The 26,549-nt window shown below is 37.7% G+C and overlaps 2 protein-coding genes across 4 annotated transcripts; one reads left to right on the top strand and one right to left on the bottom strand.

Annotated features, from left to right (window-relative positions):
* The first annotated feature begins 389 nt into the window (after positions 1 to 389).
* LOC129882466 (regulatory-associated protein of TOR 1-like) lies at positions 390 to 20,371 on the top strand. 3 transcript variants are annotated; one of them, XM_055956765.1, is made up of 24 exons: positions 390 to 1,063; positions 1,476 to 1,532; positions 4,798 to 4,900; positions 7,413 to 7,495; positions 7,607 to 7,765; positions 7,843 to 7,959; positions 8,070 to 8,230; positions 9,359 to 9,513; positions 9,601 to 9,745; positions 9,824 to 9,902; positions 10,006 to 10,107; positions 11,335 to 11,418; positions 11,502 to 11,612; positions 12,350 to 12,703; positions 12,857 to 13,046; positions 14,175 to 14,771; positions 14,965 to 15,294; positions 15,928 to 16,048; positions 16,686 to 16,810; positions 16,891 to 17,036; positions 17,975 to 18,076; positions 19,010 to 19,095; positions 19,460 to 19,544; positions 19,626 to 20,371. In XM_055956765.1, the coding sequence occupies exons 1-24, from the start codon at positions 773 to 775 to the stop codon at positions 19,962 to 19,964; spliced, it is 4,122 nt and encodes a 1,373-aa protein (XP_055812740.1). In that variant the 5' UTR covers positions 390 to 772; the 3' UTR covers positions 19,965 to 20,371. The 3 variants fall into 3 exon arrangements, with proteins under 3 accessions (XP_055812740.1, XP_055812739.1, XP_055812741.1); XM_055956764.1 differs by having other exon boundaries at positions 15,925 to 16,048; XM_055956766.1 differs by lacking the exon at positions 1,476 to 1,532 and having other exon boundaries at positions 391 to 1,063; positions 15,925 to 16,048.
* Positions 20,372 to 20,840: 469 nt separating this feature from the next.
* On the bottom strand, positions 20,841 to 26,295 carry LOC129882465 (TOM1-like protein 6). The gene is made up of 9 exons (XM_055956763.1): positions 25,928 to 26,295; positions 24,997 to 25,075; positions 24,320 to 24,418; positions 23,895 to 24,008; positions 23,354 to 23,517; positions 23,159 to 23,240; positions 22,993 to 23,078; positions 22,583 to 22,864; positions 20,841 to 22,214 (listed from the first exon to the last, which is right to left on the bottom strand). The coding sequence occupies exons 1-9, from the start codon at positions 26,077 to 26,079 to the stop codon at positions 21,131 to 21,133; spliced, it is 2,142 nt and encodes a 713-aa protein (XP_055812738.1). The 5' UTR covers positions 26,080 to 26,295; the 3' UTR covers positions 20,841 to 21,130.
* Between the last annotated feature and the right edge of the window lie 254 nt (positions 26,296 to 26,549).

Raw genomic sequence — 26,549 nt, 5'->3', positions numbered from 1 at the left:
ATTCTATGTTTTCTATACTCCTCAAGTTAATCAATACTTCATAATTCATTTAATTATAAAAATTTAATCACAATTATTATGCAGTTATTTTATTTTTCTCTAAAAATTAAATGTTTCAAACAAATTTTTGAAAATGAGGCAAATCATTTATTAATTTGACTCGAAACAAATTATTTATGCGTTCAGTTACTTCAATTTTTCCATACAAAATTATCTATGCCTCAAACTGCTTTAAATTGCTACTTTTCTACACTCCTCAAGTTGATGAACACTTCATAATTCATTTAATTGTAAGAATTGAATCTGTTTTTTTTTTTAAAAAAGTAAATTAGGGAAAAAGAAAACAACAAATTGCTTATATTTAAAAAATAAAATTATACAAATAGAAAACAACAACTCTCTCTCTCTTTTTTCTTGTTTTGTTGCTTCAACAGCCGCACTGTCCTCCTCCTCCTCCATCAACACCATCTTCTAGGGTTTCTTTTAGGGTTTTCAAGAACCTTCTCGAAGCTGAATTCTCCTTCCTTCCTTATTCCCATCTCCCACCGTCGCTGTTTCACTGGTTTCATTGATTAATCCTCAAGAAACAACCTTTTCAATCTTCCTTTACCATCGCTACTGAAACCCTGATCTTTATTGCGAATTACCGGATAAAAACGGTATATTTAGAGTTTTTGGTATCAGTGTCGATCTGGGTTATGAGTTTCACTCCAAAATCTGTTCGATTAGGGCAAGGTTAGGAAAATTTACAGCTTCAATTATTGCGATTTGAATGGCATTGGGGGATTTGATGGCGTCGAGGTTTTCACATTCATCAGCAGCTTTGGATGAGTTTGGCAATGAGGATGGAGAAAGGAGTAATAATGTTAGAGATTCGGACACTGCTAGTAGTAGCTATGTTGGTGGTGGGGTTGCTGATAATGCGATGACGACGACGACAAGTATGGCTTATTTTCCGCAGACAATTGTCTTGTGTGAGCTTAGGCATGATGGTTTTGAGGATTCTGTTCCTTCTGGTCCATCTGACACCGGGTTGGTCTCTAAATGGCGGCCTAGGGACCGAGTAAGTTGTGCTCTTTTCGTGTCATATTCATTTGTGTATCTCAATGTCCTTGGTTTGCCATGAAAAAAATTACGTACCAGCATTGGAATGAAATGAGCGTGAATAGAGCCAATACACGAGGATTTATATCATCAAACTGATGAGTAGTTTCTTGATTGTTACACGAGGACTATAAGTAAGGTGGGGTTAGTGGTGCAGTAAAGCATCATACTTGTTGCTTGATTTGTTAGCTGGTTTTTCTCTGAAAGTTGAATGTTACTATGCTTTGTAAGATAGCCTTCTTTCTCTAGAGTGAATCTTATTCTAGGATCGGCTTATAATTCAAAAAATTGGAAGAAAAAGTAGACGTCAATGTTATTTTAAATTAGGTATCCTGAGATTTAATTTAATAAAACAAGTTTGTTTCTAACAGCCAGTTCAAAGATGGAGGTTCGAACAAGAGATTTCAGCCTTTGCAGTTTGTGTTTTGGTATGACTACTCTGCGACCTGCAAGGAATTGGCGGAATTTGGATATTAGATTAATTTAACATTTCGTGATTCAAGGTGAAGATTAGTTTTGTACGGGAGCATGAGTTCTCATCTGTCATCATTGCTGTAGAAGTGTCTTCCTTTGTGAGCCAAAGTAAAGCTGAAGCTTGTTTTCATCCTGGATGTTAACTTGGGGAGCTAGACATGATAATTTCCGTTAAACTAATTGCTTATTGTGCTCTTATTGGATGCTTTTGGCATGAACTTATGTTGAAAATTACTTTGTTGTTACTTTGATTAGAGCCCTTTGAACATGTCAGTAGTGTCTTCCAAAATTGCAGAATCCGTAAATCAATATCAATCTTGACTCAGACATTCAACATACAATTCCTTAAAGATTAGGAGGATGAGGTGATTCTTCTATGAGATTAAATGTTTATGTGGGTCTCTTAAAAATTTCCTCGGTTTTTGTTGAAATGTCATGTTTCGACTTCCAACATGTAGGATATTAAGGAGTCAATGGGGCTAGACTACTAAATGGGGGAACTCATGGGTCATTTTGTTCTTTTAATTTGTAAGGCTTAGAACATTGGGCTTCAAGAAGCTTGTTAATTGCTGATCAGCATTCTGCCCACTGCCTCCCCGAAGTGGGGTTTCCCCTAATGTGTATCAGCTTCTAGAAAGGGAGACCTGATGTGTCAATCAAGGCACTTATTGATTAGATGTGAGGGATTTAGTGGGAAGGTCTTGTGGTAAGAAGTAGTGTGTGTTTTAATTTGGTTAGAGTACAATATGTGGTTGAACACAATTTTCCTGCTATAAGGATATTGTCTTTAGAGGGGTTAATACAGAAATATGGACATTCAATTTGAGGCAAAATGGGATAATGGATTTTATTGGAAATAGGGGGAGAGAAAAGAACATAGGGAAGAACTCATAGGACTTTAACATATTTTAATATTGCAAGCAAATGTTAAATTGTAAGCACCCAAGATTGTGGTCTAGCTTTCAATGCAGTGGGTTAAAATCATGAGAAACAACAGTTCAAATCTCACCAGAGAGAGAAAGCACCAAGTGATCTTTTCCCGTCTAAGACTTGATGGGCAGGCTACCTGATACCTGTGTTGATGGGAGGTAGCAGGTATCCCATGATATAGTTGACGTGTGTGCAAGTTTCTGGACACTGTCCTTATCTTGCGTTATTAAAAGTTATCATGTCATTACTTAAAAGCTATTGTAGCAGTGAAGCGAGGAGTTATTGCTTCATAGGTGAAGCTATATGCTTCAATGAAATGTGTGCTTTAACTAATGAGTGGCGAAGTGATCCAAACGAGAAGGGTCAGTTTCTTAATCTCAGCTTACTATATATGGATTAATATTGACATTGATATATATGGATGTTGGAATAGTTATATTAATTGCAATTTGATTAGCATAGTTCTAAATTCATATATTTGGTGTTCTCTAATTTTCTCTAATTGTGCACTTTACCTAAAAGGAGCATGCACTTCACTTTTCATTTTCGCTTCAAGCTCCTGGGACTTTGTCGCTTCTTTTGCGCTTCTCGCTTGTAAAAACATAGCCATCACAAAAAAACAAATATTAAATTTTATGGGTAGTGACTACTCATATACCCGAACCCAACTAGTTCGTGATTGAGGAGTATAATAATAGTTTCTTCGGAAAGAACAATTTTTACTATTACACTTCAATAGTAGCAACGGTAGAAGCAGTTGTATCAAAAGCCAAAATTATAATAACAATGGCTGTCGGAGTCCTCACACATTTGACTTTGTGAGGTCCTCTTTTAGTGTTAATCTAGATATTTAAAATGGAGTATAGTTTGAAGATGTAGTTGTTCATTATGCCCCTCAATAACTAAAATAAAATGCATAATAGCATATAGCTAATTAGGGGTAAGAATTGGGCAACATATTGGATATGAAAACTTCAATTTGGATTTTTGGTTTCTGGATTCAAGAGATTACAATCCAAATAAGTTTTGATTGGATCAGTTTTTAAAGTTAGGTTTTTTATTAATCAGTTTTGTTATTTTTGGATTTTCGGTTTTGAGCCTATAAATTGAGCTGCTTCTTCTTACAAACAATTAACATCCAAATAAAGTTATTCATATCAATTGCACCATCCATTACCACAGTGAATGCATCTCAGTTTGCACATTCATTACCCTAATAAGGTATATTAACTGATTTAGTAGGGTTCCTATCTTAGTATTGGGTATTTGGGCTTATGTCTAATGGGTAGGGATTAATATAAGGTATAGAACATTCAGATTATCAGATATCCGAAAATTTGAAGTCCCAAATCCAAAATCCATTTTTTTAAAAGATCAATTCCAAAATCCAATTAGTAGTACGGAAATTCAAAAAAAAATTCCATAATATTCGGATTTTGGATTGGATATCAATTTTGCCCAATACCCTACAGATAATACAAGCATTGAGATGGAATGATGTTTATCTCTAAGTCCGGGGGTCAATTAAGTTTACAATAAAAAGAGTGCCTTTACCTTAATTCGTAACTAACATCACTTTTTTTTAACAAGTAAAACATTTTATTAATTTTGTGGATTACGAAAAGGAAGTATGGTGTATAATACCATGTTGGCGTCAAAAGTATGTATATGATGAGTATAGGACTGCACTGAAGTCATCCAGATTCATCTATCAAGATTGACTGCTTATACAATAAAGTATTATTCTCCTTGCACTGGAAGTATTAAAAAAAATATATAGTATTCTTTAGTTTTTGAAATAACTAAGATATTACTTCCTCTCTAATCTGAATAGAGGTCCACTACATGAGAAGTGGAGGCTATTATGGACCAATTTTTTTTTTAAAAAATATGCATCTTTAGATTATGTCCAGGCACTATGATAAAGTGTATACCTTCCATAACATATTGCGAATGGTGTACCCTTGTGTGCTAGTTACTGGTATCTGGATGTGGTTGTTTTCTTCTATGAAGAAAGAGACAGCTTAGTGCTGGTAGATTGAAACAGCAGTTTTGCAAAGGAGTCCAAAAGTGTCTTTGGATTCGTTGTTTGATAAAATTTTGTTTTTACTTGTTGCTTATCAACGTGTAAAGTATTACTTGACACATGCAATGCTTGAGGACCAATGTGTTTCAACTGTATTTTGCAAGCTCGCTAATATAACTTGCATTTGGAACTTACCCTCCATTCAGTAAACATGCCCAATCTTTTACCTTCTTGTCCATCTTAGCATGCAAAATTTTCTGCAGATGAAGACGGGATGTGTTGCCCTTGTTTTGTGTTTAAACATCAGCGTTGATCCACCCGATGTAATAAAGATATCTCCTTGTGCTCGAATGGAGTGTTGGGTTGGTACGTTTCTTCTTCTTCTTCTTCTTGTACAATAACCAGCTACTGTTCTTCTTTACGCTAATATTTCATTTAAATGAATATCCTTTATGTCACGCTATTTACTTTTAGTAACTTTCAGTGTACTTAATATTCTGAAGGATGATTGTTCATAAATTCCCCCTTTTCCCCTAAGAAAGAAATGTCGGTGGTAAATTTGTTTTAACGTGAGACGTTTCTAAAGGATTATAACTTTTCAATTTTCTTACTTGTATTGTGGTTGCGATAGTTGTTGAAAAGACATAGACGATAGCTACAACTTCTCAAGAATTAGCTATTGCCTATTGATGAAGTTCACAAAGGAGGCTTGAATTTGATATGCTCTGGGAGGACTTGTTGGAAAAGCAACCTGGACTTTCAGGATAGACTTCTCATGAAGCCATGGAAGTTTCATTCTTCAACACTTCCTTTGTTCCTTGATAAATGACCATAGTAAAGTTTTTTTGATAATCAACCGTAGTAAACTTAGTGATAGGATCTCCACTCTCGTAGAAAGCTTCAAATGCATAAGTGCAATGTTTAACCATCTAGAACCTCAGCTAATGCACTGTGAGATCTTGGTCTGTGTTCTATAAAGAGGCGGGGGGATCTGCACAGTGGATGTGACATGCCATCAAGAATGCCTGCTTTTCCAGTAGAGACTGTTCACATTTTTGACCTTTCCGCCAGCCAGTGTTGGGAAAGGCTATCGCCTTGTCACCAATGGCGAGAGGCGAGGCGACCCTTCATCGTCTATTAGCTTTGTGGTGAGGCGATCTTCAAAAGGCGCTGCCACGACGACAATGGCGACAAAAGCGAGAGTCGATTTTCTTTTTTCTATTAAAAGAGGTGACCAATTTAGAGTTTTAAAAGATGAAAGGTAATTTTAGGGTATTCTTTCCAAATTTGCACTCTTAGACTTAGACTGCGACTGCAACAAGTCGGACTCGACTAGATTTCTCCAGCGACTAGCCAGACTTTTCCGGCGAATTCAAAGTCCAACCAATATGTATTTCTTCTTTTCCTCTTCAAATTTCTTCTTCCTGTGTTTCTTTTTCCTTCTTCTTCTTCAGACTTCAAAGTTACTTCTACCTCTGTTTGGTTTTTCTTTCACTGTTTTGACTTTTGTTCTATTTTTTTCTTATTCAAGTTCTAGACTTTTAGTATCTACTATATTTTCAGTTTTTGAATTGAAATATTTGCTAATATGTTATTGATATTGAGATTTTGATTATTTATATATGCAATTAAATATTTTAATTTTTTGGTATTAATTGGCGCTGTACTTCGAAAAGGCAAGCACCTCGTCGCTCGCCTCGCCTTGTGGCGAGGTAGACCCTTGTCGCTTTTTGTCGCCTTTCGCCGTCCAAAACACTGCCGCCAGCTACAGTTGAATGTGTCCATGGAGCCGAAATTCTAGATCCAGCTAAAACCTCATGTTTCTTTTGTTTAGCTGACTGAGAAATCCCTCTCGACGGGCCAATCGGAGTGGCTTCGGAACTCGGGATGATGGGCCTGTCCCTTACCCCCTTTACCCTTCTCCACTGACGTAATATACTTTGTTCGCTTGTCGCAGGGCTCAAATTTCATGTTTTCTTGAAAGTTATCCATTCTTTTTTGACTGCTCTGTGACATTTGGCTTTGAAATATAAGCAGAAGCCTTGCACCATATGATAATTTATATGATGATTTCTGATCAGTGGCTCAGAGAAGTGCCATTCTTGATAAGCAAGATTCATAGGAACAGAGTCTCAAGCGGCTCCACTTACCCTGTGAAATTTCAAAACCACCTAATCTAGCCTTCTCCTAGCTATGTTTTTCTCCCCCTGGCTGACATGAAGTCATGTGAGTCTGTCTAAGAAAAGTGCTTTGTCCCTATGACATACTTCAGTTGAAGAAGATTTCGGATATTGTTAGAATCCAGAGTCGAACAGAGAGGAAGACCTCAAGCTGAGTCTCTGGTCGGCTTTGCTCGGGCAAGAAGTTTGAGGAAGAAAAATTCTGAGTACCTGGACATTAGTTCCTAATCATAACTTTCTGCCTTTTCCTTTGTTTCCTCCATCATCTGGTTCAGTTTGTCTTCTTCGACTTCTCTGTGTGTCTCCAACCTTCTGTCTACTTCAATTTGTTCAAAGCATTTGCCGTACTTCAACTGGATTCAGTAAGAATCTCTTATTGGCATCAGCTTCCTTGTCTTTTTGTCCGATCATGGTAGGGGGTAAATGAAGGATTTGTGCAACATAGGTTATTACTTTAGCAGAGAAACACATAAACAATAGTGTTGATGATGGTTCTTTTTGTCGGAGTATGTTATCTCAGCAAACTTTCATGGTGTTGGTGTCATATTCTCTTTGAGGGGGGGGGGATATAAGATGTAATTCGATAACTATAGATTGCTTTATTTGCGTCCCATCTTAATTTTCAAATATTAGTGCTTGAAATTCTTCAACAGACTAATAATTACTAATGGTGCTAATTCCCGTCTCTTATTTGACAGATCCATTTTCGATGGCACCTCAAAAAGCACTGGAGACAATTGGGAGAACTTTGAACCAACAATATGAGAGGTGGCAACCTAGGGTAAGAAAATGTTTTCGCCACCAATTTGATATCTACTGTTGATAAGGTCTTAGCCTTGTTTATATGAATGAGTAGTTATGATGACCAAACACGATATGTAACCTTATGCAGGCTAAGTATAAGATTTCCTTGGATCCTACTGTTGATGAAGTCAAGAAACTTTGCACAACTTGTCGGAAGTATGCTAAGTCAGAACGAGTTCTATTCCATTATAATGGACATGGTGTTCCTAAACCTACAGCCAATGGTGAAATTTGGCTATTTAATAAGGTTTACTTTCTTACCCAGATTGCTTTCTCAGGGCTGTGGATGATTTCTATCTTTTCTTATTTGGGCGGTTGTTTTAGAGTTATACGCAGTATATTCCTTTGCCAATCAGCGACCTGGATTCCTGGTTGAAGACACCATCGATCTATGTGTTTGACTGCTCTGCTGCTGGGATGATTGTTAATGCCTTCATAGAGGTATACTCTTAGTTGCCACTTTACGTCATTTATGTACTTAATGACGTGATACTGATCTATCCATTCCTAATCTTACACACTAATTAATTTCGATGCTTTTGTTTGATCAGCTTCAGGACTGGACTGCTTCTGGTTCTTCTGGAACTTCTACAAGGGATTGTATTCTGCTTGCTGCTTGTGAAGCACATGAGACCCTTCCACAGAGTGCTGAGTTTCCAGCCGATGTATTCACTTCCTGCCTCACAACACCCATCAAAATGGCATTGAGATGGTGACATGCTCTCAACAATTGTTTATCCTTTCTTCCTTCTCTCTTTCCGCTCCTTTTTCCTACACTTGTCCAATTCTTCAATGGGGCAGGCATAGCTGCAATTCTTGAGTGATGTAAATTAGTATAGTTTCACTTGGCATTTTCATTTTATGATGCTATATAGTTTCTCTCGGTGGAAGACAAGATACGGGAAATGCGACTGAGATGGTTTGGGCACGTGAAGAGGAGAGACACGGATGCCCCAGTGCGGAGGTGTGAGAGGTTGGCCATGGATGGTTTCAGAAGAGGTAGGGGTAGGCCGAAGAAATATTGAGGAGAGGTGATTAGACAGGACATGGCGCAATTACAACTTACCGAGGACATGACCTTAGATAGGAGGGTGTGGAGGACCCACATTAGGGTAGAAGACTAGTTCATAGTCTCGTTATTCTTCCTTTTTAGTAGGCGTATTAGCGCACTATAATTCCTTGTGGTCTGATTTTTGTTATTATGAAAGTACTTTGATTGCTCTAGTTTATCTGGTTTGCTTTCATTAGTTGCTTTGCCATATCGCTTTGAACTTCTTACCCTACTCTTACCTTTATCTGACTTCTTTTTATGATTTTATTGAGTCGAGGGTCTTTCGGAAACATCCGTCCTACCTTGGTAGGAGTCAGGTCTGCGTACACTTTACCCTCCCCAAACCCCACGTTGTGGGATTTCACTGGGTTGTTGTTGTTGTTGTATATAGTTTCTCTCTCCCTTTTAAAAATAATATAGGGGTCATCCCCATTTTCATTGTTAATGAATAGCCTCTAGCCAAAAAGAAAAAATATGAGAAAAAGAATTCGAAAATAATGGTCATCTCTCGTGCCAATCTGTGTAATAGGTAATGCTATCTTAGTGAGTTTCCATATACTGTGTTTTAAGTAAATACTTAACTGTCTCTTACTTGCCTCTGTTTGCTTGTGTTGCTAAGTCCTTAAACCTAGTATGCTGCTTCTTTCGTGTTTATACTGATACATTTTCTTCTATCAAATAAGTTGATTTTAGTTTTCTTTTTCCTCATATTTGTTAAGTGAGAGCATTTTTTCTTACAACAATTGTTAACCATTTAGAGTCTCTCTTCCTCATGTGTTTGGCTTCTAGGTTTTGCACTCGTTCATTGCTTCATGAGTCGCTTGATTACTCTCTGATTGATAGAATTCCTGGCCGGCAAACTGATCGGAAGACACTTCTTGGCGAACTGAATTGGATTTTTACTGCAGTTACTGACACAATTGCCTGGAATGTTCTACCACATGGTAATGGAATAGATTATTTGGATTGATACAAATATAATAATTTATGCATTTTAGTCTCTTTCTGAAGTATGAGTTTCAAACATGCAGATCTATTTCAGAGATTGTTCAGGCAAGATCTGTTAGTTGCTAGTTTGTTCAGAAACTTCTTACTTGCTGAAAGAATCATGCGCTCTGCAAATTGTTCACCAATTTCATACCCGATGCTACCACCTACACATCAGCACCATATGTGGTAACTACATTTAATATTTCCACGTTATCTTAAATTCATGTTTACCTTTTTCTCACTTGTGATTTACATGTATGATAGGGATGCATGGGACATGGCAGCAGAAATCTGTCTTTCACAGCTTCCAACTTTAGTTGAGGATCCCAATGCAGAATTTCAGGTGGGCTTAATGCTTACCATCCATTTGATATGTGTACTCATAGTTCCAAATTCTCAAGAATATTACGCAACGATTAAATATTCCGTGTTTTGTATGTCTTCAGCCAAGTCCATTTTTCACAGAGCAGTTGACAGCTTTTGAAGTATGGCTTGACCATGGATCAAAGGATAAAAAGCCTCCAGAGCAGTTGCCCATAGTGTTACAGGTAGGAAATTTCTCATGGTCCAAATCAAATGAGGGACTGTCCTTGGTTCTTCTTGCCATCTTGTATTGATTTAAGTAAATTTTCTGGGATGTAGATTCCATCTATCCCCCATCTCCTGTCAACTCCTGTTTCTTTAATAATTTGATGAAAAGGTGGAACAAAAATATTGGATATCCCATGCTGTAATCAAATTTATTGGTCAATATCTTTTGTTGTTCCCTACTTATCAAGAAACCAAAGAATTTTATTGGTTGCTCCTTGATAAAAAGCATTGGCTGCTGTCTCTTCCGACTTTGATAGAAATAGTTTTTAGGATAATAGTTAGCTACATAACATGCTTAAGATTTAGCTTTACTGAATTCTTTAAAGAATTTTTTAAAAAGAAAAATGTGACACAAATGCTATGGCATGATGCCAAGGAATGTTTGAACCATCCCTCGTATTACGTCGAGATGCGGGTATGATTAAACTTTTTCCTGTTGTTATTTATAAGGCCTCCTAATACTGGTTTAATATTCTTGGCACATCATGTGTTCTTCATTTCTTTCATAGGCTTTTTAAGTTGAATTTTTGAACTTTCTTCCCATGTTTCCTGATAAACGAAAGTGATCTATCATTTCTAGTAGATTAGTGCACTTTTTTTTTATGATTATGGTGAATCTTACTTTGTATATGCAAAGAAATTAACCTGAGGCAAGTTATTAAAGTTTTGGGGTAGAAGCAAAGTTTTTCTATTGAAATTGTTGAGGTAAAAAATGCATCATATCTGTCAGAGCAGATATTGCTGTTGGTACTGTTTGCTGGTAAAGTAACTGGTAAAGTTGCTGCAATGTGACCAGGAGGTCACGGGTTCAAGCCTTGGAAACAGCCTCTGGCAGAAATGCAAGGTAAGGCTGCGTACAATAGACCCTTGTGGTCGGGCCCTTCCCCGAACCCTGCGCATAGCGGGAGCTTTAGTGCACCGGGCTGCCCTTTACTGTTTGCTGGTTGAGCAGAACATTTATTTTTTTGAATTATGAAGTAGTTTTGATTTACTTGATGATTGTCCTCTTGACACTAAAGATATATACAGAAACCGAAACCATAGTTCCCTAAAATATGAGCTGCTAGTGGTCTTTGCTATTTATTGCTGGTTATATTAGGGTTACTTTACATTTGGTAGTCTTGTTACCTTTGTGCATTTTTTCCCTCTTGCATGCCTCTGTAACCAATTTACATTTTTATTAGGTGTTACTTAGTCAATGCCACAGGTTTCGTGCACTTGTACTTCTTGGAAGATTTCTCGATATGGGACCTTGGGCTGTAGATCTGGTACTTACAAATTGACTTCAGTTTTCCATTTTCTTTAATTGTGGCATCTATTTCACGACTAATATTTAAGTGAACATTCCCAGGCCTTGTCTGTAGGAATATTTCCTTATGTTATAAAACTTTTGCAAACCACCACTCCAGAACTTAGACAAATTCTTGTCTTCATCTGGACGAAGATCCTTGCACTCGATAAGGTACATCATTTGGTTGTAAATCAACATCTATGTTGTCTTATATATCATTTCCTATGTATTTCATCTTTGTGTTAATTTTTTCTTATATGAAGTTCTCTGTTTTCTTTTCTGTTGTTACTGTCAAACACCTGTTGGACTTCTGTGGACTCTATTCATGTCTTATCAATTTTCCTCTTTTTATTTGTTTTATGTTGCGACACTTCCTCGTGTTTTTGTAGACCAATAGGACATGTGTTTGCAACTTTTGTGGTATTTAAACTTTTAAAGTTCTTTCCTTCGGTGTACAAAGCAGAACTTTTGAAAGAATGGAGGGATACTTTTTCTGAGATGAAACGTGTGATAGACCTATAATCTCGAGCCTCTTTTATTGAACCAAGTGCTAATTGGGGAGCAAGAGGCAGAGATCTTGCTTCAGCTTTCTGTTAGTTTGTGTGTTCTTTTTTCGAATATTTTAAACTACTTTGAAAAGGTTATAGTCTTTGTTCTGATTTTTCCAAATTTAGCGATTCTAATTTGGAGTCTGTTACACCTATGGAGTAGTGGTAAGGTCTGCGTACATCTTACCCTCTCCAGACCCCACTTGTGGGATTTCACTGGGTATATTGTTGTTGTTACACCTATGGAGTATGTGTTTATGTTGATACTTGTTCTCTTTTGTTTTTGTAAGTTATGATATCATAAAATCTACCATCTACTTCTATACTAATAAGATTATTGTTTTCCTTTTGAGTCAAAAGTCTTGTCAGGTTGACCTCGTAAAGGATGGAGGACATACATATTTCATTAGATTTCTTGACAGTATGGAGGCTTATCCAGAACAAAGGGCAATGGCTGCATTTGTTTTGGCTGTCATTGTGGATGGTCACAGAAGGGGTCAGGAGGCCTGTACTGAAGCAGGTCTTATACATGTCTGCCTGAAGCATCTTCAGGGATCGACGCCTAATGATGCACAAACTGAACCACTTTTTCTTCAATGGCTGTGCCTTTGTCTGGGAAAACTGTGGGAGGATTTCACAGAGGCACAAGTACTAGGTTTGCAGGCCGATGCGCCAGCAATATTTGCGCCTCTGCTGTCTGAGCCCCAACCTGAGGTTTGTGCCGCCCCTCTTAATAGGAATAAGATGCACTTACAGACTGGTGAAAGGAAAGAGCTGGGTTGTTCAATTTTGTGTTAAGTGGTTGCAAGTGGGTCTTTAATGAAATATTCAGATTTTGACAATCAGATGAAAAATTCATTATTTCAGGTGCGTGCAGCAGCTATTTTTGCTCTAGGGACTTTACTTGATGTTGGATTTGACTCAGCTAGGGATGGTGTTGGAGGAGATGAAGACTGTGATGATGAGGAGAAGGTTAGGACTGAAGTCGGTATAATTAAGAGCCTTTTAAGTGTTGCTTCTGATGGAAGCCCTTTGGTTCGAGCGGAGGTTGCTGTAGGTATGGTTTTGCTGAATCTTCTCCCTGAAGAAAGTTCTTTTTGATCCACTTACTGTTTACACACCCTCAGTTCCCAATATTTGGTCTTTATTTCCTAGAAGGAAAAATATTTTTGTTGCAATATTATTTGAAAGGTTTTGCCACAGTTCTGTATGTTGAGGTGCCTCATGCATGTTATCTGTCCCAATTATGAATTTTATTTATCTTTCACTTTGGCGGATTAGGCTAGAAGGCAAGTAGGGATAGAATGGTGTCCTACCGTGTGTCGGTTTAGGGTGGTCATAAGTCTAGGCGTGTCTTTATAGTTGTGTTGTCATTGCCTTTGATTATCGTATTACTTTGCTATCGTTATTGTTCTTGTCTTGTAAATTTGCATCGCTTTTCGGTTTTGTTTTGCATTATGCTTTTCGTTTTTTTTTTGCATTATTACTTGGGACTGTGACTTTTGAGCCGAGGGTCTTTCGAAAACGGTCTCTCTATCTCCATGAGGTAGTGGTAAGGTCTGCGTACATCCTATCCTCCCCAGACCCCACTTGTGGGATTTCACTGGGTATGTTGTTTCACTTTGAAGGATCCGTTATTTTCCTTTCACTCCTGCTTTGATTACTCTTCTTTTGAGCCGAGGGTCTACTGGGAACAACCTCTCTATCCCCACAAAGGCAGGAGTTAGGTCTGTGTACATCCTACCTTTCTCAGGCCCCACTTGTGGGATTATACTGGGTTTGTTGTTGTTGTTTCACTTTGAAGGAGGAACCTGACGCCAAAGATATAAGTCTGCTGTCATATCACTTTGTCCAAAATTCTTTTCTTTGCTGTAAAATAAAATAAAAGAAAAAAAGTGATATCCATGTCTAAATGGTGAATCTTTACTGTGGTTGCTCAATTGTATTCTTAGTAGTGCAAGTAATTCAGCCTGAAAGTTGCTTATTTCATGCTTGGTGAGTCCTGATTCTTGGATGTGAATATCAGCTGCCTTACAATCATGTCTAGTCCTCTGATTTCCCGTTATTAGTCCTTTCTTGATCTTGTGTATACACCATATAGTATTGTGTCTTTTTAGTGTAGTCACTGCTATGCACAGAATTCTAACTGGTAGGAGTTGGGTTCATGTTCTACCATCTTTTGCAGCTTTGGCACGTTTTGCTTTTGGGCATAACAAGCATCTGAAGTCAGTAGCCGCTGCATATTGGAAGCCTCAGTCTAATTCCTTGCTAACTTCCTTGCCTTCTTTCGCGGTCAAGAGTTCAAGTAGTGGTTATACAACCCCGACTCACTGTATTTCACATGGAAGTAGAGTTCCGTCTCCTATTGCTCCTTTATTGAGAGTGGGGGGTGAGAGTCAGTCCATATCTCGGGATGGGAGAGTGACAACCAGCAGCCCCCTTGCAACACCCGGCGTCATACATGGATCTCCTTTATCCGATGATTCCTCTCAACTTTCTGATTCCGGAATCTTGAATGATGCTGTTACCAATGGTGTTGTAAATCATACAAGATCAAGGCCTCTAGACAATGCACTCTATTCTCAGTGTGTACTGGCTATGTGTGCCTTGGCAAAGGATCCGTCACCACGTATTGCAGGTCTTGGCCGGAGAGTCCTTTCCATTATCGGGATTGAACAGGTTGTTGCCAAATCTGTTAAGTCAACTGGTGAATCCACAACAGTTCCAAACTCTGGTTATGCTGGATTGGCTCGATCTTCGTCTTGGTTTGACATGAATGGAGGTAATTTTAGGGCTTCTGGGAGATTTGGTCCATTTCTTTTTTTGTGGATGAGTTTGATTATGGTTTATATTGTTTCAGTCTATATGCATCCGTAGTCCACTAACATATCATTTTAACACCTCATTTAGTGCCTTTTTAAATAACGTTATAACGTTTTTGAAGTGATTCTGGTCTCGTTTAACTGTTGTTGCAGGACATTTACCTCTAACTTTTAGAACTCCTCCTGTTAGTCCCCCGCGGCCTAGCTACTTGACAGGAATGCGAAGAGTTTGTTCTTTAGAGTTCAGACCCCACCTAATGCATTCTCAAGACTCAGGATTAGCTGACCCATTGTTGGGGTCTGCTGGATCTTCTGGACCTTCAGAACGCAGTTTTCTTCCCCAATCAGCCATCTACAACTGGAGTTGTGGCCACTTCTCAAAGCCACTTCTTACTGCAGCTGATGATAGTGAAGAGATGATTGCTAGAAGGGAAGAGAAGGAAAAGTTGGCCCTTGACCTCATTGCAAAGTGTCAACACTCTTGTGAGTCTGTTCATGTTCTTTCCATTTTGTATCCATACCTTCTCTTGTTTGTGTTTTCTCCTAAGTTGCTCGGACTCTTCACTTTCGGTGCTGCACCCGTGTCGACACGACGTGGGTGTGGGTGTGGGATCCGTACCCAATCTGGCCAACCAGTTTTGGATACTTTGACCGAATCCGAGAGAGAAATTCTGAACAGTTTCAATGATTTTTGTAAGCAAAACAAAAACTAAGGTGAAGTTGAAGAAAATGAAATATCTTGTATATATAACTTTTTATTGCCACTCCCCTTTCTTTTATCTCCTTCCAGGATTCTGCTCTTGATCAATATTTTCTCCTCAAGTTTTCCACATAATATCTCATAATTTAGGTTTTACAACTCTATTTTTAGATATTCGAATTATTTGTAGCCGAATCCCCACACCCGTATCCATATATGGATCCATATCCCCGAATCTTAAACTTTAGATCATAGAGGATCCGACCTCTAGATCCACACCCTTATCGGACACCCGCACCCGAGTCCGAGCAACTTAGGTTTTCTCATAATTTATAAATAATGAAATCCTTATCAAAATATTCTATATAAAACAAAGTCTAAATTTTAATATGAGCAATGTGTTTCTGTTTCAGCAGTAAGCAAACTACACAATCAAATCGCTAGTTGGGATACTAAGTTTGAGACTGGCACCAAAACTGCTTTGCTGCAGCCCTTCTCTCCTATTGTTATTGCTGCAGATGAGAGTGAAAGAATCAGGTAGAAGAATCTCATCGACCTGAATAATCCATTATTGCTGTAATAACTTGGTTCAGTTTATTATTGAAAAATACTGGATAGGATAGGTTGGTTCAGGTGCTGTCTTAGTTGGAGCTGCATAATCTGCAATTTCGGCATATCTAGTTGTCCGTCAGCAAACAGTCAATATCAAGTGGAAAGTTTGAATGCAAGTCAATCTAAAAGAACTCAAGACATACTGGAAATATGCTCCTCCCGCCAAAAAAAATTATCAACATTTCTTGGATTGTGTCATAGCGTTGAAATTTTTCTCTTTGAGTTGGTGCTTGAGTTAGATTCTTTTGCTCAGTTATACCAAATTAACAGATAAAAGATTAGTTAATGACGTTTCAATCTGTTCTGTCAGAGGCATTCTCATTATGAACTTAATAATGTGTTAACATAAAGGAGGGTAATTTGTGATGTAAAATTTTCCTTTATCACTGCTTCACTATACCTGTATCAGTTCATGGATTTTTCTCTTTCAGTTGCTTATATTTGTCGCTCTAGTCAGTTTGATATCTTTTACTGTGTTGTCTCAAATCTTCTAATGTTTCTTGCCATTAACTTTGTGTATGTGATGCATAAAATATCAAGCTCCTTGTGTCTTTATGAACAGGGTATGGAATTATGAGGAGGCAACCCTTCTTAACAGCTTTGATAATCACAGTTACCCTGATAAAGGAATTTCAAAGCTGTGCCTCGTCAATGAGCTAGATGAGAGTCTGCTCCTTGTTGCTTCAAGTAAAGCTTTACTGCAACAAACTTTTAATTTATATTGTTCATTGATGCCTAAAGTTTTAACAAACTTTTGTTCATAAAAGGTGATGGGAACATCCGGATTTGGAAAGACTATACTGTAAGAGGCCGACAAAGACTAGTTTCTGCATTCTCTTCCATTCAAGGTCACAGACCTGGTGTCCGTAGTTTGAACGCTGTTGTGGATTGGCAGCAGCAGTCTGGATATCTGGTAATTCTGTGTAATATTAGCTATTCAGCATTAATATAAGAATGCACAAGTACCTTCAATTTCCATTTTGGTTAGATGTATTACTTTTGATAGTTAAATAGTTTATTAAAAGAAAACATTGTAGGGGGATCTGTAGTATAATCATGTATGGAAGACCCAAACAAGAAACTCAAAAATCTAAGAAATAACTGAACAAGATTCAATCTATATGATGTATTTCTTAAAAATGCCTATGGATTATATTTCTTGTACTCTGATTTATGTTATTTATGTTATGTATGTTATGTTATCTTATTATGGTATTTATGTTATTATTTGACGATATCTACTGTTTTTTGGGTGCTTTGATTATACTATTGTTTGGAACTCTTCCGTTATCTACTTTCCTACTTTTAATATTCTTGTCTGACCTTTTTTCCTATACTTCTATTGAGCCGAGGGTCTTTCGGAAACAGCCGTCCTACATTGGTAGGAGTCAGGTCTGCGTACACTTTACCCTCCCCAGACCCCACAATGTGGGATTTCACTGGGTTGTTGTTGTTGTACACTGTTTTCCATTTGTTTGATGCAACATACTTATCGACTTATCTTAGTTCATCTTTGTGGATTAGTTCTTAGTCTGTACTATCTTAATTGGTAAAGTGTATTGTATTGAAAAGCAGCGAAACTGCTGGCAAGTATTCACAGAGGAAAGTGTTGAATACACGTTGTGTAATGAACTCAAAAAGTCAACCCTGGCTTCTGTATCATTAGCTATTGCTATGTTGCACCCCCAAAACATTAAAAAAATGTATCTGTGCTTTAAACTAATTACAGATTCCTTTTGCTTTAAAAAATTCTCGAATTTCTGTCCAAATCTCGAATTTATTTAGTACTATCTTTGTCTGGCACATTTGTGCAATTAATGTCCTAATACAACCTTTTCAATTCATTACCAGTTTTCATCTGGTGAAGTTTCGTCAATCATGGCTTGGGATCTTGACAAAGAACAGCTTGTTAATACAATTCCAACATCCTCAGATTGCAGCATCTCAGCATTGGTGAGTTTTCGGAATTTCCCTTTAGATTTTATGGCATTAATATATATGATCAATTACCATTAAGATCTTCACTAATTATGAGTAATAGATAAAAACCCAGCATCAGCTCATATTGATGCAGCAATGAGATGCCAAAAGCCCATTTTTCTTCAAAATACTATAGACTATCTGGCGCGTCTTCTTTTATGCACAAACATTTTTGCAGTATAGTTTTTTCTTCAATAACTTTTTCCAAAAGATGTTCTAGCTGCTTTGGTATATTATGTACGTGTTTAGCAGAATTCTTTTTGTGCCCAGGGACAATACTTTGAAGCAGGTTGTTATGGCAACTCTTTAAATTATTAACTGTTATAATTAATATATCCTTATTTAGGAAGGCGTGGTTTTATGGGGATCTGGTATGTAGAACAAATAGTGGTCTTGTCCATTGCAATACCTTTAACAGGGAATAACTTTGACTTATTCGGTTCTTGCTAAATTCAGTTTGATGTATCAGCTAAGTTTAGGAATAGAGGTGGCATCAAGAGTTGATACTGCTGTCTAAAAGGCATTGCTTGAAACACACAATGATTCAGGTCTGGTCAGAGGTGTATGCCTCTTGAATTGAACTGCCTTATAATATGGTTAGTCAAATGAACTTTTAAGGCTATAAAAGAACAAGTCATACAGATTTATTTGTAATGCTTACGGTTGGATGAAAGGGAGGTTAGGATGCTCCTGCTGAGTCCTGCATTAAGTAAATATGCAGGGCTAGTCTTCTGAAAGGAGTTGGTTGTGGATGAATCCTTTTCCACCCTTTTCAGTTATCCGCAGTTTCTATTGTAAAGCACTTGTGAGTTTTTTGCGCCTTTCCTACTAGGCGACGACATATGTTGCTTAGGATTTGAATGTTTCATTCCATCTCTGATAGATGCTTACATTTTACGTCTGCAGTCAGCTTCTCAAGTTCACGCAGGACACTTTGCTGCTGGCTTTATGGATGGATGTGTCAAACTATTTGATATTCGAATTCCTGAACTGTAAGTTGAAGCTTTTACTATATTTGGGTGATTTTCTTTTCTCCTTTCTACACAGATTGTATAGGATAATTGATGTGATGGCATAGGTCTATTCTCTTTTTTTGTTTGAGAGTGGGTGGTGTTGGCCTGTAGGAAAAGCTTTTCTTTTGGAGTGTGATTTGTAGGCCTTTTAGGTGCTATCCTTCTTTTTCTTGATTCTATTAGGCGGTGAGTTCAAATTCGGTACGCCGGGATGAGTATCCATTCTAGTAATTGTCTTGTATCATTGTTTGTTAGCAGATGGACTTACATGCATACATATTTTGTTTTTGCATGAAATACCTGTGCCATTTCTCATTTAATGCTCAAATTGTATTTTATTTAGGCTTGTTTGTGCATCACGACCACACACCCAAAGAGTAGAGAGAGTAGTGGGAATCGGCTTTCAACCTGGACTTGAACCAGCAAAGGTGACCACTGTTATCTTCTTCACATTTGTTCTCTACTCATCTTTTCTATTCGGTATACAGTAATCATCAACTGTTTCTTAGATCGTCAGTGCCTCTCAAGCTGGTGATATTCAGTTCCTTGATATGAGAAATCTCAAGGAAGCTTACTTAACAATTGATGCTCATAGGGGATCACTAACGGCCCTAGCTGTTCATCGTCATGCACCCCTTATAGCAAGTGGTTCAGCTAAACAGCTTATCAAAGTCTTCAACCTGGAAGGTGAGCAATTAGGCACCATCAGATATTTGTCCACCTTCATGGCTCAGAAGATAGGTTCAGTCAGATGTCTTACGTTCCACCCCTATCAAGTACTGCTCGCTGCTGGAGCAGCAGATTCTTGTGTTTCAATCTATGCTGATGAAATCGCCCCAACAAGATAATTCTCTGAAACATTCAAGATTGAGAAACAGAAATGTTTACAGACATAAGTTGAGGTGGTCAGCTGCAAAAATGGACTGTTGACATCTCTGAAACTATGATCAGCTCATTGAGGTCTTGTGCTACTTATTCATTGAGCCTCTGCAGCGGCGGTTGTTGCCAAGTTGGGAAAAAATTCAACATATTGGAGGAGGCTTTAGCAAATAATTTGATTAATGGTAAAGAAAGGTGTAAATATCTGTTATTCATTGTTTCTATTTTGTAATTTTCTCCCCTTTTATTTTCTCGGTGTGCTTGCTTAGTTCAGTCCCCTCTCTACTCTTTTTTCTCCCATGGTTCAATTTGTACAGATGAATACATAATTTATATATGTTGTTGGCAAGAAATGTCCTTGTGTTCCATTGTTTTAGGTACAATCTTTAAATGAAGCTGAATGGCCAATTAATGTGTTAAATGGAGCAAATTTTGTTGCAAATATTATACTAGAATAAACAAGAACGTAATTCCTCCCAAGTTAAACTTGCCCTTTAGCTACAATACCCGTAAGTTTTCCATGCCAAATTTTCTGGTGGCCTGTGATTAGTTTACTATGTGAAGAATGCTATATGGTTGTTTCATTCAAATCGTACCCAGTGTACTTTTAGCAGAGTGGTGTGTATGCAGACTTAGACCCTACTATATAAAAGGTAAGCGTCTGTTTTCAATTTTAAATTCTAAACTAATCGGCTAAATTGTCCATCCATAAAGTTAAAATTGAAGTTGCAGATTCATTAGCATAAAGTTTTGAAGAGAATCAAATCCTCACTGTGCTGAAGAATAATCTTTCAATGGCCCTATCACCAATTCAAGTAAAACCAATGAAAGTGATTCACTGCAAGTATAGAAACATACACCTATTACAATAACAAAGGAGGGAGTGAATATAAATCAACTCCATGGTAACTTCAGTAACAGATTTCAAACCTCATCACCCTAAGAGATTATTTAACTGTGGCATAACAAACATGGATAATGTAACAGCCAACGGCCAGAATTAAATCAATCTTGTAACACTACTCTATCTGCAAACTCCAAAAAACAAAATAAAGGGTCGAAGGGGTGGGGGGAGGTCCAATCATGTACATCATATTGACAGCATGGTATAGAAGATGTGTGCCACAAATACTTTTCATTTTCGTCCACCAACCATACTTTGGCTGTTAGTTCCTGATAAACCAGAAGATGAGTTGTGTCTTTGATCCCCATTGCCAAAAACATTAAGATCTTCAAACAGCCTATAAGATGGAATGAAGGTTTTTTGACCAGAAGCAGAAGTTGTTGTCTTGGGGTTGGGATGAACTTGAGCATCACCATTAATAGCTAAACCATTCCTTCCCATATTAGGAAACGGATTAACATTCTGTATGGGTCTAGGGCCTTGCAAAGGCACAGATGTATTTGTGGTTGCTTGTGGAGTTGAGTACATGTAGGTTGGTCTAGAAGAAGGACTTGGATTGCTAAGATATCCGGGAGTTGCTGCCCAAGGTGGAGGTGGATAGGCAGAGTACTGCGGGAGCTGAGTCTGAGCACGTGGTGGTAACTGTTGAGACTGAGGATGAAGTTCTAGTTGAGTTCTAGGTTGTTGGTTCAGTTCAGGTTGCAAAGGAGATTGTGGAAGCTGTTGTGATGTATGCTGAGATTGTAATGACGATTCTTGAGGTTGCTGCGGTTGAGGCTGAGTGGATGGTTGGGGTCGGGATTGATGATGAAGTTGTGATTGAGGTTGTGGCTGTGGGTGATGCAGATGCTGAGGTTGGGGCTGGAACTGGGCTTGGGTTGGGTGTTGAAATTGAGGATGAATCTGAGGTTGGCCTTGGTGTTGATATTGAGGATGAAACTGAGGTGGTAACTGATGCTGGGGTTGGGGCTGAGCCCAAGGAGCTACATAACTGTTAAAGCTCTGATCTTGATACCCAATATAAGATTGAGATGCATATGGATTCCCTTGTGTGGTTGAGGCAAGCAGCTCCTCATGCGTGTTTTGAGTAGCTGAAGCAGAATTTTGTGGTGTTTCGGGATATACACTTGATGACAAGGTGAGGCTCAAGAGGTCAATTATGTCTTGTTCTTTCGTGGATGTAGCAGTTGCAGGTGGATCACGAAGAATTAATGCAGTGCTTGCGACAGGATCCAATGGTTCACCCGTAGAATTGCTAGTATTGGCAGAGATTGTTCCTTCACTTGTTTGGGCTGCTGGACTTGCTTTTGAATGTCTGCATCAGTGCAAGCATAAAGTCATTAGAGAGGACAAACGACAGCCATAAAATCACCATACAGTAGGAAAAAACAACTTTTGATTTCCAATAACTTTTACCGACTGCAAATAAAAGCTACTAATCTTTCTACTGAGCACTACCCACCCCCTTATCTTTTCTCTTTTTATCCAGAAGAGCCTTTGGGAAAATCAATGTGATAATTAAGTACTCTAACAGTAAGTCGGATGAGTATTTTGAAATTTCCTCATTTGAAAATGTAATAACCTGTTAATCCTGAATCTTACTGTCATATTGTCATGGTTCTACATACATGCAATGTGGTGTTTACAATTGGGACTAAAAGCATCTGTTATCTCCATATTTACCTTCGAGCTAGTTGGGCAAAGTCATCTTCCTCATCTTCCTCTTCATCAATTTGACCTGTGGTTGCTGCAAGAACTGGTGCAGAAGGTTTGACATCAGCTGTTGGACTGGGTGGTTTAACTTCAGCAGGTTTGAGGCTTGGATCATGCATTTCTCTTGCTGAGAGGTTGTCGTTTGGGACTTGAGTTGGGAGTGGAGAACCAGAAGCTATTGCATCATGTTTAGCCAGTACACTTTGGAGGTTATCATTCAATTCAAGACCCTGGGCAAGAAGTTCTTCATCCCTAAGACATTAACATAAATTTTAACAGGAGAAAATATACTAAAAAGATAAAGGAAAATAGTACCAGTCTAGTTAACATTTGCATCACCATTTTCCCATGAACACCATAAAAACAAAAGACAGAATTACCCTATTGTTGTTAACATTTGCATCAACTTCTTCTGGTTAGAGCGACACCGGTCAACAAGATCAACTATAACTTCGTCCTTTACAGCCTAGAGAGATAAAAGAGAGAAAAGGGTTAAAGAATTTTTATTAATGAGGTGCATGAAGGAAGAGTAAAGTATGTACATACCAAACGATCGCCTGGGGTCACAGCTTGTAGCATATCAGCCAACAGATCAGCAACATCTCTCATAGAATTTATGCTGGACAAGCTGCAAGGCAAAACGTTAGTTTACAAAAGATATGATAGTTTGAATCATAACATAAACCACCATAGTGAAACAATGTATGATCAATAGGTCTGCAAAGGCTATAGTTAACTTACCTTAAGTTTCCCATCTCTGCTGCCATTGCCTCGTCAAGTCTTGTTGAGGAATTGCTTGGCATTCCATAACCAGGTTGCGGTTGTCTTTGTGCAGGATGAGTAACAGGAGGAGTAAAGATTGGAGCTGTATCAAATGAACGCTTGGGAAATTCAACACCAGCACGCTGCCATGATCATGACACCAAGATGGTTACTAGAAAAGATGACTTGACTAATACATGTTATGTATGGCATTTCACTCCTTAGACCAGGTTTTCTTTTGAAAGAAAGTGACACCCCCACCCACCACATGGGGGGAAAAACAACAAACAAAAGAACCAAAAAGAGAACATCTAAACATGTAAATTAAAAATATCAAAACACAGAAATGAACTGCATAAATCCCCCTTTCCCAACTGATCATTGGAGAAAGAGATCATCTATCTCAAAGGTAATATTTCAAGCCAACAAATCAATGTCATTACGAGTATCTCAATGCAACACGAGCCTATTAACTCATAAAAAATGATTTTGAACTAAAACTTCTCATCAATTTACTAACCCTCAATTCTTCGTAAACCCAATAGTACTGGGGATACTTTCCTCCAGGGCCACCAAATGCCTCTTGCCAAGAGTCCAGTAGTACTAGCACTTTATCTCTCACATGCATATCAGTCTGCAAAACCATTAAAAGAGTGGCACAGTCTTTAAAAAACAGGTCAAGTGCACACTCAAAACTGAGATTGAGTACGCACAAATTACACTGACCAAAAAGCTAATAATCTTCGATAATGGTCCCAAGCAGCACAAAGTACACATTTCTAGCTTAAACAAGTATACATGGGTAACAATTCCACTTCTGTTATAAAAATGCAATCATTAAAGTATAACAAGAAAGTATGCCATATATTATCGTATGCAAATTCAGCTTGAGATGATATGTGCATCTAATCAGAAAGAAGTGAAGTATTTTGAACAGAAACTTGCCTTCTTCTTTACAATTTTGACCATGTCTTGCAATATGCTTCTTTCAGCAATTTGAAAGTGCACGCTATCACCACAGTTCTTCACCATTGTCTCCATAAGCTGTAGGCGGAAGGGCAAGAAGTATAATCATTAGAACCATCAAAATTTAGTGCAGCTTGACCTTAAAAAGGGATTGGATATATTACTAGCAGGTAAATAGAAATACCACTCTGCTTACTTCTATTTTAGTCAATAATATGGCCCTCGGTGTTATCAAAAGCAAAAAGCATTAAAAAACGTTCCAGGTCTATCGGGACTATAAGCGCAATATAAGTGTGGGCTTCATTTGAAAAGGTGCAACAAAGAAAAGAAAAGTAAAACAAGAATAAAGTAACAACTAAAAAAAAAGTAACTTCATTCATAATGATTTTCGTAACGATTATAAATATCTTTGGATTTCTTATTTATTGTTTAGTACTGCTCTGTTCAAGATGACAAGTGGGAAATGAGGCAAACACCATAGTGCCTTGCCTACACTGAGGCGCAACCTAAGTGAGGTGAGGTGGAGCGCTTACCCTGCTCTTGAAGGCTTACGTGTACCTCGAATGAGCCTCGGACACCACTGATGGCCCTAATGGCTAATGAAATTTAACTGATTGTAAATTATATAAATAAACGAGAGGTTCCAACATACGTACTGTTAAAGCAAGTAGCTGAACTTTGGGGTTCTTGTGCTGCAACCTCTTTTTCACAGCTTTGACAACATCTTTTGCTAACCTGTATAGAGTAGGGAGAATTAAATCAAACCTTAGATTATTTTCCACTTGTTCTAGCTATATGCATATAGTTTACATTAACTTTAAGCAATGGAGAATGGAGCACAGTAACTGAAACTAGGATGATAATACTCCTTTTATTCTGGTTAAAGGCTTGTATATCCGCGTGGGGGATAAGTTTGATGTTCAAATAACTAATTATTGAGAATCCCTACTTTCCTTGAAATATATTTAGTACTACTCATGAAATAAGAATGATTAGTTTGTATATCCTTCTTAGATTAATAAGAAACAATTAAGAACTGGTTCCCCTTGGGAATTCTTGGATACAAGTGAAAATCCATTCTTGGTTGCTATAAACAACAACTTTGAACCTAAAAATGTTTAACAGAAAGGTCTGACTTTGCTCCTACATGTTCCCTAACATTCAACAGCTCCCAAAAGGCTAATGGAACACAGTAAAAAATAAAAATAAACACTTCTAGACTGACAAGTCCAAATAAGACTTCAAACTATCAGAATTTGGGAAAAGCACAGAAAGAAAATCCCAATACAAAAACAACCCTAATTTCTATTGGCTTAAAAAGAAACCCACACATGAATCAATAAGCCCAAATAAGAATGACTTCAGAAAAAAAAAAGAGAATCAAAAAGGAAAACGAAGCCTTTTTTCCCCATTAACCATCAAGAAAACACAGATTAAACTTTCAAGAAACACAGAAAAAAGTAAAACCCCATATAAAAAAGAAAAGAAAAGAAAAAAAGTCAACTTTTCCCCCTTGCACCATAAAACAACAATAAAGAGAAGTAGAGAAAAAAGGGTTTTGCTAATATGTAAAATCAAACAATTTACCATTGGTTGGAATTGATTGTATCACAAATATCAATATTCATAGTCCAATCAGGACCGATCAAGAACTCGCTCGTTGCCTTTTCAACACGAATAGCAGCTGATGAAGATGAAGACGACGACGAAGAAGAAGTTGCACCCAATGATGAAATCATTTTTTTTCTTTCTTTCTTTTGGAAAAAAAGCTTTAATCTTTACAGTAAATCTCTTTGATATTTAAGTTTGTTTGTTTTTCTCCGAGAAAAACTAGGGAATTTTGGGTTATCTCTCCAGTTGCCTTGTTGGTTTCTTCGTATATTATGGTGGGTGTTTGGTTTTTCCTTTTCTCTTTCCAGGAATTTCGTCTTCGTTTCCTTCTTCTCAATTATCTGCTTCTTCGCTCTGAAATAGGTTTTTCTTTACTTACGATAACGCACGCGCCATCCAGGTATTTAACCACACGCGCCTAAATTGCTGAATGGTCTGGGTTCCGGGTGAGCCTCGCTCGTAGATACCGGGAAAAAAAAAGGAGTATAGTATTCTCATTTCTATTTAATTTATTTATTAATTTATTGAAAATGTTATTTTCGTATTAGTTCCGTTAAACAAATATTATATTTTTAATAATTTTCTTTTTTATAATTAT

The sequence above is a fragment of the Solanum dulcamara genome, chromosome 3 (genome assembly GCF_947179165.1).
Source record: "Solanum dulcamara chromosome 3, daSolDulc1.2, whole genome shotgun sequence".
NCBI lineage: Eukaryota > Viridiplantae > Streptophyta > Magnoliopsida > Solanales > Solanaceae > Solanum > Solanum dulcamara.
The sequence above is the reverse complement of the archived record's forward strand: the minus strand, read 5'-3'. Positions and strand labels throughout refer to the sequence as shown.

Excerpts from the sequence above, each read along its gene's own strand:
- LOC129882466 (XM_055956764.1), top strand. The coding sequence starts at position 773 with ATGGCATTGGGGGATTTGATGGCGTCGAGGTTTTCACATTCATCAGCA. Across the intron at positions 7,496-7,606 it reads ATGAGAGGTGGCAACCTAGG|GCTAAGTATAAGATTTCCTT; the intron begins GTAAGAAAATGT and ends AACCTTATGCAG. Across the intron at positions 9,903-10,005 it reads ATCCCAATGCAGAATTTCAG|CCAAGTCCATTTTTCACAGA; the intron begins GTGGGCTTAATG and ends GTATGTCTTCAG.
- LOC129882465 (XM_055956763.1), bottom strand. The coding sequence starts at position 26,079 with ATGATTTCATCATTGGGTGCAACTTCTTCTTCGTCGTCGTCTTCATCT. Across the intron at positions 24,009-24,319 it reads TCAAAATTGTAAAGAAGAAG|ACTGATATGCATGTGAGAGA; the intron begins GCAAGTTTCTGT and ends ATGGTTTTGCAG. Across the intron at positions 22,215-22,582 it reads TTTGCCCAACTAGCTCGAAG|ACATTCAAAAGCAAGTCCAG; the intron begins GTAAATATGGAG and ends GCACTGATGCAG.